This window comes from Hipposideros armiger, unplaced genomic scaffold (assembly GCF_001890085.2).
Source record: "Hipposideros armiger isolate ML-2016 unplaced genomic scaffold, ASM189008v1 scaffold_596, whole genome shotgun sequence".
Taxonomy (NCBI): Eukaryota; Metazoa; Chordata; class Mammalia; order Chiroptera; family Hipposideridae; genus Hipposideros; species Hipposideros armiger.
Window position 1 is genome coordinate 803,282 of NW_017731946.1, and position 17,695 is coordinate 820,976.

A 17,695-nucleotide genomic window follows, 5' to 3' on the forward strand; every position below is an offset into this window, starting at 1 on the left:
GCTGATCTTGTTCAATAAAATTACTGAAAGATAAGGTAGTTTCTCCTATCTGTTGTTCAGGTGACAAATCAGTTATATAGGAGATAGTTTCTGGAGAGCCTTCTTCTAAAAAACAGATTTATTTTCAAGGAAAATGACAAAGCAAAATTAACCTAAGTACAGATTTTTTTTTTTTACCTTGGAAACTTACTTTTTTATCTCAAAACTAAGTGGGAATATTTTTGCCATTATATAAATTTAACTTCAATAAACTAAAAATTGAACTCCAACAAGCATAATTAAACCACATTATTTTATTGTAAATGAAAATATACAGAAAAAATTAATTTAAAATTTGTAAACTTTTAAAAATGAACAGTATTTATAAACATTTGAGAAATAGAAAATTTCATGACCAGAGTTTATTCAAAATATTTGAGAACATTCCACATATGTTCATAGACCTTTCCAAAGTTTTGTTGGAATGTGAAGTTTGCAGTTAGTTCAGTTTTATTAAGAAAAATATTTGTTGGAATCACGTATTGATTTGTGTTGAGATAGTGTAATGATGGAATTTTCACTTGGGTTATTTTAAATGAGCTAATATGATAGAAATTGAGAAAAGATGAAGAGTGTATGAAAACTGGCAACTGATGGTCCTTATCTAGTAATAGGACTATAAGAATTAAAATGGTGATTCAAAAAAAACTAAATTTTATTAAATGCCTCATATGTCAGGTATGATGTAGGGTGCTTTCCATGTGTTTGATTTAGTACTCTTAAAACAAAGGTGTTAATTTCATGCTGTTAAATCTAAAGAGTTTAATGAACATTTTGCAATCTGAATTCACTGTTGACCTAAGAGTAAAATTATAAGTCAAAAAATAAAATGAAACTATTATGTTTACAGAATTAGGAAAAGCTTTCACCTTGGCTGTGTGAGGACAACTTTGTAATCCTTAATGACACATGTGCAGAGATTCACATAATAAATATTAAAATATCATGTAGGTGAGATAAAGAAAATATATATTAAAATACATACGTATGTGAAACAACCAGTTAACACTAACATTAATCTGACTATAAGGATCCAGCATTTTATTCCTCCTCAGACAATATCTTCCTACTTGGGAAAAATTATTCTGAGTTTGAGATTTGCAGTAACATTTTGATTTTTCAATGCATATGCCCACCCAGGGAATTTTAGAGTTTTTCAAATATTTCATTGTTTCTCAACATATTTCAACTCATTAAATTTTTCTCAGACTTTTTTGTGGGCATATGCGTCAACACCAGTTCATTTTCCAGTCCAGGGTACACACGGTCTCTAGTGTTTCAAGAACCTTCAACCCAGGCACAATGCACCAAGGGCAAAGTTTTGCAACGGGTGACATTAAAGAAATATCTGACACTAAAATTCACAGCCTCAGGTTGGACACCATTAATTTCCTCACCAAAAAGTTATCCTGGAGAAACCAATAGAGTTTTCAGTAGAAAGAAGAAAAACCTTAAAGGAATTTCTACATTTTTCAAACACTACCTTTTCCTACAAATTTGTGTTCATAGCTTATATATCTGATATACAATTAAAATGAAACATCAATCAACACAGTAAACACATATTTAACCTGAAGTATCAACCCATGTATCTTCCATGGATTATCAATTTTTAAATATTTAGAATGCACTGAATTGCACTCAACATTAAACTTCGCTGAAGAGTCTGTAACAGCACTTTAGGACTTGGCAGTCATGTCAGGTCATCACTGTGAACATCACTCACAGTTCAACAGCACTGGGGAAATGCTAAAGTCGGTGTAATAGAATTCTGAATAACAGAATTTATTATTACCCAGGATAGACCTGAGTTAGATTACAAACAAATAAATAGACAAAACTAATAACATTTGATGTTAGAACAGCAAAGTCCAGTCAACCAGAAAGGGTTTTGTTTTTTAAATGTTACGATTTTTTGGTTAGGATTTTTGTTTTGTTTTGAGAGAAGTATGTTTAGTCTGGAAATAAGATAGCTATTTTCTTGTTTTCCGTTAAAGCAATTAGTGATGAGAAATCTGTCCATAGACATTAAAGGCCACCAAAAATGTTATTCCTGCCATGCACTTGGAGTGAGACAGGAAAACTTTATGTACGTTTTCATACGTAAAAGTTTATTTGCCTGTAGTAGTCCCTGAGGTTTTAACATTTTGTTTTCTAGGAAGTTAACTCCACTTCCTATTCTCCCCAGATAGTTATCAATAAAATGTATGGAAAACATGGTCAGGATGAAATTCAACAGAAAAAGATAATCTACCGCTTATTGTGGTAGGACATGTATATTTTATAAAAGGTTTGTAACTAATTATAATTTCCTTAATGAGCGTCAAAGTGCCAAATTTCAAGCGAACAATTATGATAACTCATTCAGGTTTTTCACAAAGATTAGTTATTTCCAAACAGTTTGTGGAAAACCCACTCTTTGGGGATTAAACATTTGAGACAAATCAAAGTGTACACTATAATCCTAAAATAATGTAGCAATTACTTTATGAAAATCTCCACACCAACAAGAAAAATGACCGTTGGGATAATAGTAAAAGAAAGGAACAAAATGACCATGAAGAATTCCCAAACTGAATTCACTAGGACTTCTCCAGAAATTCAATTTTGTCTTATGTTGTTCAGGTCTGAGTTAAAAGAACTTGTGAACACAATCATTCGTTTTGGTGAAAACAAACAAAAAAAATTCTGTTTCATTTACCTAAGGTACAAAATATTTCCCTCCTCCATTCTTCCCCTTTTAAATAGTAATAATCTTCAATGATATGTCAATAAATTACAATTCATAAGCCCTGCATGGGCACATATGTTTTTGCATTCTAACCCTCTAAGGAGATTTCCAAAGCAGGTCTATTTTTTTTATTTAACACTTTACCCTTTATCTATCTAGTTTAAATAAAGGAAGTTGTGGAAGAGGAAGAAAACCATCAGTAACCTCACTTCTCAGTTTGAATAATTTGAAACTATGATTCATCTGAGAATGATTGATACTCTGCTTATCAGCATACAGTTGAGTTTATCTATGAATTACTGTGAGACTAAGAATAGCAGCCAAGGAAATGAACAGCCACTCTGCAGAGCCAAACATATTGTGACCAGAAGAAAGAGATAATTCTGAGACTATCTAACTCTAACTTCTTTTATGCTCAGGGAATATTTCATGTTTGTAGAAACAAGAAATAGCAGAAGTCTTCTGGAGAAAGATCAAAACCTTGATTTTCAAATTTGATGGCCAAAAATGAAGGCATTTTTATTTGGCCTCATACCTAAATTATTAGTTAGAACTTTAAAAATGTCAGCTTTCCTAATAGTTCTTCTAAGAATCAGGTATTTCTTCTCCAAGTGTCATATTGGTTCAAGTTCAGGGTTTGTAGAGACTTTGATTATCAGTCCTGCTAAACAAGGTAATGTCATCCTCATATCCTAGGGTTGAACATTCTATGTTCTCTAGTAAGACGTATTTGTCTTCATTGCCATTCAGGGAGAGGACTTCTTTCTGAGTAGTGGATGTCAGGTCACTCCAGGTAATGTCAGTGTTTTTAAAAGCATGTAGAAGGAAGATACCATTGATAATGGTGAGGAACCCACTGAGGGTTCCGATGATATCTCCAGCTTTCATGCCGTACCATTCTTGGAATAAGATGGCGGAGCAAGTCACTACCATGGATGTGAAGAACACATAATAAATGGGAGTCACAAGAGATGTATTAAAGGTGTCCAGTGCCTTGTTGAGATAGTTAATCTGTGTTGTCACTGAAAGCACAAGTACAGCCAGCAAAACAAAGACCAGTGGATGCTTGTAAACTGGCTTCCATTCCAACAGTTCCTTAATGGCAATTCCCAGGCCCTTGACAGAAGACACTGAAAATGCTCCAATCAATGAACAGATTGAAATGTAAACCAATATGTTGGTCTGTCCCTTCTTGGGAGCCACGATCAAAATCAGCACCAAGGCGATCACAGTTACAATCACAGCAAAGGAAATGAATCCTGTTAGGAAGAGAAAAGAATTAGACTTCAGAAAATGCTCATATGATCATGTCTTTGTGAAATCTTGTTAGTCATGAATTTTGGTGCTTACGTGTTTTAGAAAGAAAAGAGATTAAATTTAAAAACCACAACTTTTACTGCATGGCTCTTGATATTTTACAATGGAGTTTTACAAACATGTCTTTTGAATCTTGCAGATAACACTATGAGGTATGGCAGATATTGTTTGATTGACTTTTTATTTTTAGAGGGAGAGAGTGGCCAAAGTTTAGATTGGAGTTTAAGTCTGGTGCTTCTAGCCCCATCTGTCCGTTTCATTGTGTAGAGCGGAAGCATGGATGGAAAAATAAGTTGTGTCACCTTTTCAGAAGACTTGTAACCTTAGTATATCTCATACCCCACAACTCAGCTTGTAGGAGGTCTATTACAATATCACTAAAAATTCATTTGATGAGGAGAGAAAGTGGAGCAGCATTTGAGTGAGTGTTTCTTTCAGCTGATTCACAGACCTGGGTCTCTCAATTTCATTTCCATTTCATGCAAAGAAGTTACTTCCTCTTCTTGTGGGGCATGGATAACCATCACAGTTGACCCCAATATACTTAATATGCAGCCTATTTTCCCATGAATGTTCAAGTGCTCATTTAAAAAATAGGATGACAATATTGCGCTGTTGGGAGAAGAAAGAAAAAAAAATCACTCTTGTTCAATTACCTTTTGATTCCATAGCAGCTCAAAAGTCATACTGTGGTACATGCCACTCTGTATCCCAATCAGCTGATTTGAATATGCTACATGACACTGAATAACCTGATTAATCTTAAAACTCGGGGAAAGACGGTCAATCCAATCTGCTTAATTGCTTCTATATCTAAAAAGTCATAATAGACATTTGATACCCCTGTAATCTTCCCATGACCTTCTAAGAGGTCCCACTCAATTCGTTTTCAATTTCCCCATCTTACTGGCAAGATACATTTAGAATACGTGTGCTCATGAAAATTTCAAAGAAAGATATATGCCTAAAGAAGAATTATTCTGCTGGGGCTGATACTTGGCTAGTACACACAAGTACCCTCATGGGTTGTCAAAATACTGAACTATTTTCTTACCAGATGCTACTGCCCTGATACGTTCACCTATAAATGCTCCTGCTTACTTTGGTTGCCATGGCCTCAGAAAGTTCCAAATTGGCACCACCATGGACACCAGACTATGCCATCCTGCTGTTCCACGAGTACATCTGCTGTGGCTCCTGCACACCAGACTTCTGATGCCCTGGCATTACCAGTGCCCATTTGCACCCAAGACTGTCATCAATTACCAGGTGCTTTCCAAGAGTCGCCCTCAGGTGGCCACTCATGAGGACTGCAGCCTCAGTGAAAAAACGATCATTCATCGCATAGTGTTGTAGTGCTTTATGTGTATTGCCTCATTGAATTCTCACGACAGTCCTATAAAGAAGGTGAACTGAGGTGGGTACTCTCCTAGTCATCAGCTTTCTATTAGAGGCTGATAAAGAACTGAGATAAAAGGAAATGAAAAAGGTAACAAACAAAAGTTTCTTAGCTACAAAATAAGAGAATTCATGGACACACTGGCCATATTCATTTGGGAGCCTAAATAGAAAGCCCCAATTCGGAAAAATTAAAATCCACGTTCTACTATCACTCTAGTACTAAAAGAAAATATTTCCAGTACTGAAAGAAATGAAGAGATCTCCAAACAGAAGTATCCAGCAGACAATGCAAGACTTTGAGTGAGAGTTGAAATTTAACCCAAACACTTTTTAAAGTCCTCCAGTAGCAACGGTCATTAGCGATTAGGATTAATGGATTAGAAAATATTAAAAGGCCTGTGGCAATTTGTTCTGGTAAGAGAGAAAAATATCTGCTAGGCTTCGTTGAATTGTCACAAATATAACATACGATTACTTCATGTTAGCAGGCAACCAGGCTTACTGTCTTCGAGTTTTCTAAATAAGACAATGTATTGATTTCCTATTCCTACTACAATTTACTACTGTGCAGTCTTCTCAAGTTATTTTTGTGATTTTTAAAAGTTTTTTTTTTTGAGATATGCTTAGTAACATATTTCTTGTGGGTTGTTTATCGTGTTTTAAAATCCCGACAGAAGCCACGTTCCTTATTGCACACGTACCTTATGAGAACACTCAGGGCGCCCAGCGGGGTGACCAAGGTGGCAGGTGCAAAAGCATAGGCTGCAAAATTCACAGCCTCTCCTGCTGCCACTAGAAAGCAAGCAGTGGTATTAACATTAGTCAGAAGAGAAAAACAAATGACATGCACCAAGCAGTAGGCTTGTATCCCAAAAACAATGGCAGATCTAGGGGAAAAGGAATAATTTAAGTTTTTTTATGGAGGGTGGGGAAGTGTTGGTATTTAGGGATGCTGACAAACTGTAATTACCTGGATACAAGCTCAACTATGCAAAAAGTGGTGACAGATGAATACACATTTTAAATGACTTTCAATGAAGATTTTAGTTACTTCAGTACCAGAAACATACTTGGTCACTGAGATGAAATCTAGTAGAGGTAGCTTTGGAGTAAGCAGAGAATTATTGTGTTTGCTCAAGAATACCTACTGTTATGCAAATTAACAATACAACAACTTGTAAATTTAGAATGCTCTGTAGAGAGGTCTACTGCCCAGGCAGGGGGCAGCCAGAAATGCCTACCACAGGCCCATGTAGTCAGGCATCTCTGAATTGCTGATCTACAAGCATGTAACACTATCTTCCTAGCTCAAGGAGATCCAAGCAGCTGTTTTAAAGTCATAACAATGTGCTCCAGCAATCCCTTTCTTACCTGAGGAACTCTAAACTTCCATGAGATACTGTGATGCAAATAACTTTCAGAGTGAGGGAGATCTCCGCTAAGAGCTGGGCTCTTGTGTTGGGGCCAAGTTATTCTCACAGGTCGCCACTGAACACTTACCCACAGAATGGAATATTTCACACTGGGAAACTATGCCAAGCAAACTCATTGTAGAGCGAGCTTCTGGAACTGGTGAAAGACACCAGCACAGGTTTTCTTTTTCCCTCTGGCTGCTATGACCCCGCCTCACGCCCTGAGCCAAATCTACGCCCTGAGCCAAATCTACAGGAGCACTCACTCAGCTTCAGGAAAACATCACATGACAAATAGAAACTAACAGAACAGAACTGTTAGGAGACTGTGCTCCTAAGAAGAGCAATGGCAGTTTTCTTAGAATAGTAAGCTTTCTTGAATACTTTATAGTTTTATCTTTATAGACAGCTTTCCAGGAAAATATTGATTCATCCTTAAAGTACTGGATGTTTGTCACTGGATAAAATCTCTAATGTTGAAGACTTATGCTTGTCTTTCTTTCTTCAACACTGGTATAAACTTTGTACATGATGAGAATAATGTTCTAAATGTAGCCACATAATAGTCTCCTTATATTTTTATTCTGTTGTGTGGGTAGAGAGTGGGGAGATGCAAGTGGGAGAGAGGGTGGGAGAGGGAGAGAGGGAGGGAGGGAGGGAGAGACAGGGAGAGAGAGAGAGAGAGAGAGAGAGAATCATCTAAATATCGATTAGAATTTTCCCAGCATAGTCTTTGTCAACTGTTACTCAAATGAAGAAAACAGATGGGAAACACCTTAAAAACTAAGTATACAAATTTAGATTATATTTATTCATTATTTTTAAACCCACTATTGATTACAGAAAAGTATTCCAATTCTTTCTTATAACAGGATCTCACAAATACTGCAATGTGTTACTTTTATATGGAAAAATAAATGGAAGTTTTAAGGCTTCTGGCTGCAGAGGGAGATGACTAGAAAGTGGTGTGACACTACAGTTTATGAGGTCCTTTCTTTGGAAGTTTTCGGTTTGGGGTTTAAGAAAGTTCAGAGGTGTTAGGACAGAGATAGAACTCTGCAAAAATGCCTGAGGGAGATGACACTGTATTTTATTTGGACACCACCTTAGCATTTAGAAAGTGCGTTCACATTCTAGAGTCTCATTTAATCCTCTGGGCAAGTCTAGGAGGAAGGGAGAGTGCTGACAACCTTCATCTCCTCATTGGTTCACTGCTAAGCAGTCAGAGGGGACATTAATTGATCCATGTTTTGGTCCTGGCCAGGAAAATGTATCCATTCCTTAGAAAACAGGCAGCTAGCGTAGTCACAGATTTGAATAAGGAGCTGGGAAAATGGTGGAAGAAAGCATTTCCTTCAACTGTTATGAGGAATAGAATATAAGAGGAGACGTTTATGATAAAATAGAATACTTCAAACGTTAACTTTTTTCCTTGCATTCCAAGGCAGTATTGAGAACATGGGGGTTGGGGAGGGAGAGTTAAGATTAATTCTCAATACATATGACTTATTTGATATATAAGACAATATATTCTACCCACAACACGTTTCCAGACTGAAATGCCATCTTTACCAAGAGGATACATTAATTAATTTTGAACAAGTCCATGTAATTTATCATTTTAGAAGCAAACACTAGTCTCAGCAATAAGGACTTACTTGAGAGTAATCCTGCCCACCAAAGCCATTCCTTAAGGTAAGAATGTCCACCTTGTCCTAAGAAAATAATAAAAATGAAAATTAAGTTTGTAAGTGGAGGAAGAAGGTTTGGAGAACTGACTTCTAGAAAAGGTACTGAAATATGGTTGGAAGAGGCCAGACTTAAGGCCAATTAAATTTTATTTTATTAATATTTAATATTTACTTGGTCATTTCCAAAGATCTTCTAATACTTTCTATTACATCAACTTTGATTTCTATAGAAAGTAAGTTTTTTTAATCATCAGGTTTACTATATTTATGCTATTCAGAGGTGTGGACATAAAAAAACCCCAAAAAAGTGTTATACTCGTAAGTTCTAAATACTTTGTTTTAGCAACAGTTAAAATTAAAGACACAAAATCATAAATCATGAATTACATTAGTACCTAATGTGGACCTTAAAGGGAAGAAAATGGTCAACATGAGAGTTTTAGAGATTTTAGACAGTCAATCAGAGAATAATGAGCATTAGCCAGCTGAGCTCTACTCTCTACCCTGGCATCACAAAATTAAATTTGTGTCTAGCCTCCTGAAAAGGACATAAAGCTTTCCTAAGGTATTCAAAGAGTTATCTTCCCACTCCTGTAATCTGTGACATTAAGTCATTGTTATGCTTGCTGTAGAAAATGGAATTTTCTCACCAATTTCAATATACTTATCCCTGTGAGTCTGACCTATCTGATTTTGTTAAACTAGGCAGGATATGTTAGCTGTGAAGATTATATTGTAAGGTAGTTAACTATATTTACTTAGGATTCTCTCCTTACAAAATTTGCAAATGACTAAATTGGAATTATAATACAAAATGATTTCATAATCTGTCTTTAAAAAACTTAATATTTCACAAATACTTTCTCGTGTCCTTAATTAATAGTTGAATATTCCAAAATCCGGCATATCATTATTTACTTAGCATGTAAGAGACCATATGTATATGTTTCTAGTATTGTTCTCATTATATAAACCCTTAAATAAGTATCCTGGTATGTAAATCTAGGTGGCATCCTTGTGCACTTCTTAAGATAAATTCCCCAAAGTGGAAATACTAGGTTTTAAGACATTAAGATTTTTAAGCTTTCCCAAATTACTCTCAGGAAAGTTTGTGCCGATGTAAACTGCCTCTAGCAACGTTTGGGAGGGCTACCTATTTCCCAAAGTCCTTCTCTAACATACAGCATTATCTTTTAAAGAAAAAACACATATTTTGTTAAAATGGTAGGCAACAACCTAGGAGCTCATTGTTATATAGTTGGTATCTCTTCGGGTGAAACAACATTTACTTATGTATGCTTATTGGCCACGTGCATTTCTCACTTTGTGAGTTTCTTGTTTCTATGTGCTTTGCCTAGTTTCTGTTAGGGTACTAATCTTTTCTTATTGACTACAATCACTCTCTCTCTCTCTCTCTCTCTCTCTCTCTCTCTCTCTCTCTCTCTCTCTCTATATATATATATATATATATATATATATATATATACTACCCTTTGTCGTATATTTTGAAATCCCCCCCATATGTCATTTCCTTTTTAGTTTCAGTTAAAGGTGTTTCCATATAGGATTTATTTATTTATTTATCAACCCAGATAATCTCTTCCTTTATATAGAATAGATTCTTCCTTTATCTTTATGCTTAGAAAGACCTTCTTTTAGTTTTCTAAAAAAATTATTTCATTTTAAATTGAACTCTAAACTATGTAGAATTTATTTTGATGAGTGGTATAAAGTAGAAGTTTTATATTTTTCTGCTGTAATTTTTGCCAATTGTCTCAATACTTTTGATTGAATAATTCATTCTCTCTTCAGTAGACTGAAATAACACTTTAAAAAAATCATACATTAAATTGTTGTATGTACTTGGGTCCCCTTATAAGTTTTTAATTGTCTCTTATTATTTTGTGTTATCTTTTTGAATGCCAGTACCAAACTATTTTAATTAAGACAGCATTATAGCATGTTTTCATTTTTGATAGTGCAAATATCCCCTCAATAGTACTCTTTTATAAACTTGTTTGCACAATTTATAGTCGTTTATTTTTCCACCTGAACCTTAGAATAATCTTATCTCTTTTCTGATATTATTCTTGATAAGAATAAATAGGAAATTCATGGTTAATGAAGGGTAGTCAAGCAGAGCTACTCAGCAGGTGACACGTCACTATTAATAGCAACCTAATTCTATTGTTATCCATTGATTGATTTAACAACTATTTACTGGGTGCCAAATACTATGTTAGGGAAGATTCCCATTCTTGTGAATCTACTATCAATAAACAAGTAAACCTGTTGAGAACAAGTACATAAACAGTAAATGTACAATAACAAATTATTCTAGGTATAATGAAGGAAACCATTAGTGCAGTGACAGAGAGTAACAGTGTGGTGGTGAGGGAGACCTGCCCAGAGAGGATGGCCAAGAAAGGCCTTCCTGGGGCGATGATAAGCTGAGATCTCAAGGATGCATCAGACAAGTGAAGGACAGGGAGAAGAGTGTTCCAGCCCAAGAGAAAAGGCCTTGAGGTAGGAAACAACTTGGTATGTTCCAGAACCAGAGAAAAAGAAGGTGACTAGGAACATAGCAGAAGATGAAGCTGAGAGGTAGCAGGAGCCATTTCATGCTGGAGGTCCGAGTCTATGGGAAGATGTTTAGATGGTATTCTAGGGGCAAAGAAAAGCCACTGATGTGTTTCACACAGGAGATTAGCATGGTCGGGTTTTGACTCCTGAAATTGCAGACTAAAGCTATGAAAGAATCCATACCACACTCTAAACCTCATGAAGCAAGAATTTTAGTCTCTCCCTAAAGGAGACATGGCTGGCTCAGTCCTGTCTGAGAAGAGAATTGCTAAGAATGGAGATAGAGGCGAAGATAAATAGAGACTGTAAACTATTATTACTGTAGAATTATGATTTTACAGTAGGATTATTCGTGCAGTTAGAAACTTGAATTCATTAGTTGCATCCATTTCTTACCAGCTCTAACAGCGCCCTTATTGGCCAGTTGCAAGAGGCCCTTCTTTTTCAGTATGAAACTGGAGCCAATAAAAATACTGGAACTTACTGCCAGTACCAGGCCTACATAAAGACTGTATTTGTTTTCTACATTTGCAGAAATGCTCAAGTTGGTTAGGCTGGAATTCAGGTCCCTGTAGAGGACAGGAACATCCAGCAGCTGTGACACATTTGTGATCTCACACCAAGCCTGGGAGGAGTTTGGACAGACCAGAGACAGCACGTAGCCTGCAAAAAAGGAAAGAAGGAAATGTCAACACATGAAAGAGAGATGCATTCATGTTTACTCCCTTTTTGCAAGAAAAAGAGTGGATGGTACTGAAACACTGTTTTTCACTGTAGGAACCGAAGTTCCCAGCAGGTGGTCCTGTGGACCTGTTGAGTTTGGCTCATGCAGGTTCTTAAAATTTTTTTTTAAATTTGTTTAGTTGTCGTCATTTAAATATGAGAGATTTTTGCATGAAAGTCTGGATTCCTCTTATAAATTGCAAAATCTTGGCAATACTTGGTTCTTTGTTCCAGAAAAATAGTAACCTGCTGGAGCAGCAAGTAGCTGGTTAGACCTGGCTTGTGTTCGGCAATTCATCACTGCCCCTCTCATGCCCACTTCACTCCTTTATATTATCAGCCTGGCTCCTGGAAAACGGTGTCTGTGACACTTGAATGTAGGAAAAGGGCACAACAGCCCCACTGGTCTCGCAATCACCATGTTACAGGAAATTTAACCCATTTGGTGGGGTATGAATTGTATACTTCAGAAAATGTGTTTAAAAGTGGGTTTAGTTTTCTATACCACTTTCCCCAAAGAGGATGATTTTTCAGGTCTATAGTCTACCTTCTCCTAAATAAAACCGAATCTAATAGAAAAATGAATTAACCATCAATAGGCTTCTTTTTTTTAGAACAGGATACAAATAAGCATGTAAATCCCCTGAACCAGACCCATTATAAGCACCTTGGAATTTTGAAGCTAAACACTAAAACACAAAATGAAAACATTTTACCCTATATAAGAAACTTTTTGTTATCTGTTCTCCACTTGAAAAGCTGTCAACAGGTGACATTGTGACTAGATTTTCTGACTGTCTTTTCAATGTTTTTTTTCATTTTAAAAGACATATTTTCCCATTATGAATTACCCTAAACAAAAAATGGNACATTTTACTTTTTTTAACCAAGCTGTCAATCTCTGCTTTTAGTTAGCTCATTTATTGTGATTACTTGTTTGGTAATTATTGATGTGGCTGGATAAAATATTGAAGAAGTTTCTTTAATATTTCTTATAGTGTTGATTTGCTAGCAATAGGTCCTCTCCATTTTGTTTGTCTGAAAAAAGGTCTTTATTTTTGAAAGCTGTTTTTCCTTGGTATAGAAGTATAAGTTGACAGTATTTCTTTTCTTTTAGCACTTTAAGGATATTATTCTATTGCCTTTTAATTTACATTGTTTCTATTAGAAGGCTGTGACTATTCATTTGGTTTTTTTCCACAATATGTAATGTGTCTATTTTCCCCCTCTGGCTAATAAACATTTTTTTTTAACCAGTTATTTTCAATAATTGGGCTTCTATTTGCCTGGGTGTGATTTTCTTTATGTTTATTCTGTGTGGGTTCATTTGAGATTCTTGAGTATGTGGGTTAATACTTTTTATTAATTTAGAAAATTTTGGGCCACTATTTCTTCAAATATTTGCTTCTACCTCCTCCCTTCTAGGACACCAATTACACATATGTTGAGCTGCTTAATATAGCCTCACGAGTCTTGGAGGCTGTGATGTTTTATCTCTTGCTTCAGTTTGGACGGCTTTGATTGCTATGTCTTCAAGTTTACTGATGTTATCTTCTGTATTATCTATTCCTCTGAATAGATATGTGGTAAGTTTGTCATTTCAGTTTCCTTCTAATTTCCAGAAGTTCCATTTGTTACTTTCATATTTGTTTGTTCATTATGTTTTTTTTAAATTCTTGAGCATATTTATGATAGATATTTTATTTACTGATTGTTTATCCTGATTATAGATCATATTTTCCTGCTTCTTTGTGTGTCTCGTAGTTTCTGACTCAGTGCTAGATATTATGAGGTTATATTGTGAAGGTTTTGGATTTTGTTCCCTCCCTAAAAGAGAGAAAGGGAGGTAAGTTACTTGAAGCTTAGCTGGATCCTTTACAACCTTGTTTTGAGATTTGTATGATAGATTAAGAATATCATTTACCTTAGATCTAGTTTAGCCATATTCCTAAAAACATGGCTTTTCTGTGTACTCTGATAATGCCTGTGTCTTCAATGAGATCACACTATTCTGACAGTTTGGAACTGGACTCTAAGCTTTGTGTGAACTCTGGTAATTACTTAACATTTAGTTCCCTGGCAGTGATATGCTATATGTTTATTTTAAAGACTTAAAATTATCAAATACAAACGTATACTACTTCATGATAGATTCCTTCCTACTCTGAATCCTTCTGAGCCCTTCTGTATTTAATTATGTTGTTTAACTAGATATTTGATACTCTAACAGTGAATTATTAATTAATTCATAGTAAGCTCCAAAAACTGTCTTTCAGTAAAATAATAATAATCTTAATAGTTACCATAATTGAGGAACTGATTTGTTCCAGACACTGTGGGAAGAGTTTTATGTAGATTACCTCTCATTACCATAACCTGATAAAAAGAATCCCCCATTATACTGATGAGAAAAAACAGAGACTTAGGGAAGTTAAACAATTTGTCCAAGACCACAATGCTATTGGTAATTGACAAAGCTAGGAGGCAAGTCTACCTTAGTCTAACCCCAAAGTCTATTAAATTTCCAGTTTTCCAAGCAGCTATTAACATCAAGTGCTAATACTATTCTATTACTCAGCTTCTCCTAGATGTATAGGAGGATTAACCAAATTCTATCAGTTTTCAAGGTCAGTAAAATTCAGACCTAATAATAAATATTTTATTTATTTTAAATTGCATAATAATTTGTGAAGGGTCTTATAATTTCATTTACCATAGAATGATGGTAACTTGGTGTGTACACAACTCCTAGCAGTAGGATTGTGACTGTATAGGCTCTAAAATTTGATTTCATTTATTCATTCAGTGGGTCTGGCTTCANCGTAGACTGTCATGAGTGACATTAATTTTGGAGACTTTTATTCCCAACAAAAAGCATGGTGTTTATTTAACCAAAGAAGGGCATTCAAAACCTCTAACTAACCCACTCCATGACTCTGGGAAAATTCCTTTTCTAACTCAAAACTTAAGATGTGATAATAAATGAGAACCTCTAAAATGTCAGCTCCTGTTTTATTGGTCTTTATGCTAGGTCACCTAGACCCAGTAGTGATGGTCAAAATAATGAACATGGTCAAAATAATGAACAATCAGTAGAGCCTTAAGGTCTCAAGGGACAAGGCCATAGGTTCTTTGAGTAGGATAGGGGTCTGAGAGGATCCCTATTGTATGAGGCTTTAATCTTTCAGTTGCTAGACTGTAGAGAGGTCTGAGGTTCCTAAGGCAGGGGCTGAAGTGACTAGGTCCCAGGGGTGGTTCTTGGGAGGGGGCTTGACACTATTTGTAGAAGTTGTAGTCCTGCCTAGCATTGTGCCAAGTCTACTGTGGGAAACTCGTGATTCCTTATTTTTTTCTCAATCAGTCTCGCTAGGAGGTTATCAGTTTTATTAATCTTTCCAAGAACCACTCTTACCTTTATTGATTTTCCTTACTGATTTTAAAATTTTCATTGACTTCTGCTATTTTTAATTACTTTCTTCCTTCTATGAGGTGTGATAAAAAAATGCGGTGAATGTTTAAATAAGAAAAAAATTTATTACAGTAAAAGACACATTGCCATTAATCCCCTCACAATACTCCCCCTTGCTTTGAACACACTTATCCCATCGTTCTTGCCACTTTCTGAAGCAGTTCTGGGAGTCCTCTTTCATGAGTGTCTTTAGTTGCACTGTTGTGGCTGCCTGGATATCCAGGACCGATTCTAAATGTTTTCCTTTCATGGTCTTTTGCCTTTGGGGAAGAGCCAGAAGTCGCACGGTGCCAGATCCAGTGAATAAGGTGGATGAGGACACACTATAATGTTTTTATTTGACAGAAATTGCCATGTCAGAAGCAATGTGTGACACAGAGTATTGTTATGATGGAGAATGAAGTGAAGTCACTCATGAAAGAGGACTTCCAGAACTGCTTCAGAAAGTGGCAAAGGATGATGGGATAAGGGTGTTCGAAGCTAGGAGGAGGATTTTGAGGGGAATTAATGGCAATGTGTCTTTTATTGTACTAAATTTTTCTTATTTAAACATTCACCGTATTTCTTGATCACACCTTGTATATTGAGTTCAATTTGGTTTTCTTCTAGTTTCTAAGGTGGAAACATAGATAATTAATTTGAAACCTTTATTCTTTCTAGTACAAGGATTTAAAGCTAACATTTGCCTTCAAATACAGCTCTAGCTGTATCTCACACATTTTGATGTTTTGTTTTTATTATTTAGTTCAAAATATTTTAAAATTTTCTTTGTGATTTCTTCTTTGGCCCATGGATTATTTAGGAATGTGTTACTTGATTTCCAAATATTTGGGGATTTTCCAGATATCCTTCTGTTATTGATTTCTAATTTAATTCTCCATTTACATTGAAAGTAATTGTTAATAGATATGTAGGTTTTGNAAAAAAATCAGTTTTACATCTCAAAAATCTTAAGAAGGCATAATAAATCTAAAACAAAACAAAACAAAACAACAAAAGACGGTTTGACCAAAAGATGTCTTAGCACCAAAACTTTACTAATTGGACCTCTGCCTCCCTGGCAAAATATTATGAAGTCATTTGAATTTTACCACATATAAAGTTAAGAAACAACCATAAAGTTCAGGTCGAGAAAAAGGTAAAATAATTGAATTTAAGCTTTTCATGATTATTTCATTGATCTCTGACACTTGAAAATGAACCAATTTTGATTTAGAGCTACAGGATAAATTCTGACACAAAACTTCTAATATGCCAAGGAGAATTATATGATTTCAGGGATATTCTATAACATTGAGGAATTTTCAGTCAGGTTGTTTTAGTAAGAATTGCAGCAAATTTTCAAACAAGCTAGCCCTTAACAATCTTGTTCTGCGCACTATTCACCTCACCTAAACCCTAAGAATGGAAAGCAATTTTTATAGTAAGAATTTTGGTTATGTTGATTCCTGAGAAAACATCTGACTGGGCTTTCCAGTGAATTCCATGGCTGCATGAGTGTCGCTTACTATGTAGTTAACATAACCATTCCAAAACTTCATCTCTGAAAACAGCGTGGGTGGATCTCATTCCAGTGGAACAATATTCTTTCTAAGCTGTTGACATAGCAGAAGGTTTCCGACCTTCTTTTATGGGGTGTGGGGGCAGAGGATAAGGGGAGAGCAAATAATCTTTGTTGCATTTTGTAAGTTCTCATTGTGAGCAGCGGACATTAATGCTACATGTTTTATGGCAGGAAAAATAATAAAAACCTTGTCTAGTTACTGACCTTAGAACTGAAATTGTTTTATGTTGTGCGTGCATGTTAAGGAGGGAGCCTACAGCAGATATGACTGAAGGAGGGAGTGAGGGACTGAACGGTGAATTAGTGGGTGTGTTGGGAGAACAGAAGGGGAGAGATAGGTGAAGTAGGATGTGTGGGCAGGAGCTTTGTGGAGTGTTTCAGAGGAATCAGAGAGATCGCAAAATCAGTTGACTTTTTAAAATTTGAGTGGGCAAAGTAATTATATCAGAAGCTGAATCCAGACTTCATTCAACATAGAAAATCTATTACATTCATTTTAATAGATACTGTCAATAGCCCTCTAAAGTGACTAGCAATTTATACTCCTGCCAGCAGGGAGCTACATTACTTCTTCGCTTTTATTATTTATTTTTCTAAATATTGAATAATTAATATTTAGGAAATATGTGTCAGTTATAAAGACAAACAATTCAATACATCAATGAATCAACCACCCAATTTAAGAAATAAAACATTACCCCTCAAGAGGTAACAACCATCCCAATTTTCTGCTTAACATTCTTTTACTTTAAAAGAAAAAATTCC

At 35.5% G+C, this 17,695-nt stretch overlaps 1 protein-coding gene across 2 annotated transcripts in view; it reads right to left on the reverse strand.

The window, feature by feature from the left end:
- Positions 1 to 372: 372 nt before the first annotated feature.
- Positions 373 to 17,695, reverse strand: part of NIPAL1 (NIPA like domain containing 1) — a 29,837-nt gene continuing 12,514 nt past the window's right edge. For both annotated transcript variants that reach the window (XM_019624611.1, XM_019624612.1), the window contains exons 2-6: positions 11,571 to 11,837; positions 8,559 to 8,615; positions 6,190 to 6,280; positions 4,539 to 4,699; positions 373 to 4,029 (exon numbers count right to left, since the gene is read on the reverse strand). In XM_019624611.1, coding sequence (XP_019480156.1) covers positions 3,401 to 4,029; positions 4,539 to 4,699; positions 6,190 to 6,280; positions 8,559 to 8,615; positions 11,571 to 11,837 — 1,205 coding nt within the window. In that variant the 3' untranslated portion in view covers positions 373 to 3,400. The remainder of the gene's footprint in view (positions 4,030 to 4,538; positions 4,700 to 6,189; positions 6,281 to 8,558; positions 8,616 to 11,570; positions 11,838 to 17,695) is intronic.